General features: G+C 43.4%; 1 protein-coding gene across 4 annotated transcripts in view; it reads right to left on the bottom strand.

The window, feature by feature from the left end:
* rhbdl3 (rhomboid, veinlet-like 3 (Drosophila)) overlaps nt 1–1,256 on the bottom strand; it is a 56,671-nt gene that overhangs the window by 9,682 nt on the left and 45,733 nt on the right. For all 4 annotated transcript variants that reach the window (XM_017307226.1, XM_008414911.2, XM_017307230.1 and 1 more), the window contains one exon: nt 1,106–1,218. In XM_017307226.1, coding sequence (XP_017162715.1) covers nt 1,106–1,218 — 113 coding nt within the window. The remainder of the gene's footprint in view (nt 1–1,105; nt 1,219–1,256) is intronic.

The following is a 1,256-nucleotide window of genomic DNA, read 5'->3' as shown; positions in this document are numbered from 1 at the left end:
TATATATATATATAGAGAGAGAGAGAGAGAGAGAGAACAATGATGTGCAAATTTCCACTTGTTGTGAAATTGTGCGTTTCTGGCAGAACTTTACTGCCAATTACCCAAACCGTCCGATGTGACACTAACCCTAACAGTGCAGCCACTCTGTGCATCTGCTCTTCTGCTGGTGGTCGATATCTAATTAAAACAGCAGACATGTCCGTGTGTGTGTGTTTTAGTGTGTGCATTGGCGATGTGTGATTTATAGTTCAGTTTCCTCCTCATTTTAAGAGTGAGGTTAAAACTAAAGGTCACCTCAGCTGGTATCCCGAGGTTCTGTGTCGGTGACCCTTCAACACGCCACACATACAATTAGATTCATGGAGAAACACAGAGATACAAACACAGAATAAGTAATGAGTGTTTCAATGTTAGCTGTTTTGGAAAAATCTGTTCTTTTCTCTTTTAACACACAGCACTTACGGACACAGCTCAGCGGGATCCGAGGACTTAGTCATTACAGATTCAGTAAATATACACACAACACACACCCAGCGATCTTTAAGTCAGCTGAAGGGAGACGAAAAGTGAAATGCTTCAGTCTGAGGTTTACGGGGAAGTAGAAGTGGAGTGTTGACATTTTGTTTTCAAAAGCTGCATCGACTTTTTCCTTTCATATCGGACACACTTGACTTTGATTATTTTCCAACTCTCGTACACGTCCTCTCATCTTCCATATTTAATATCATGGCCTCTCTCTTCCGAGCCTTTCTGATTTATTACCACAAAAAATTATCTCTCCTCCCTTTCCTCCCTCTCATCATATTTTATTATTACTGTGAGTGTTTCTTTGACTGAATTTCATCTCTTTGTCGTCCCCTGTCACAAATGAATATTGCGGGCCTCTTGACGGGGGACTGACAACCCCCTGCATCCCATCACGTCTGCTGGGAAGACAGACAAAACCATCTGTCCTCAAGTCACACAAGAGCAGACTTCTTGTTGACTAGTGTGTACACAGGGCTGATTCTAATATGTTGTAAAAATGCATGAACATAGACAACAAGCAGATGGCGTGACGGTAAAGTGTGTTCAGGATGACGATTAGAGCTATTGTCCCCACCTGCCAGCACACCACACACGTAGATCAGTCCGATCCTCAGGGCACCGTGGACCATTTCAAGAGGCACTCCCACCAGCAGCTGCATGGCCATGTTTAGGCTCAAATGTTCAATCCTGTAACACACACACACACACACACACACACACACACA

Source organism: Poecilia reticulata, linkage group LG1 (genome assembly GCF_000633615.1).
Source record: "Poecilia reticulata strain Guanapo linkage group LG1, Guppy_female_1.0+MT, whole genome shotgun sequence".
NCBI lineage: Eukaryota > Metazoa > Chordata > Actinopteri > Cyprinodontiformes > Poeciliidae > Poecilia > Poecilia reticulata.
This window is presented reverse-complemented; position numbering and strand designations above follow the sequence as displayed.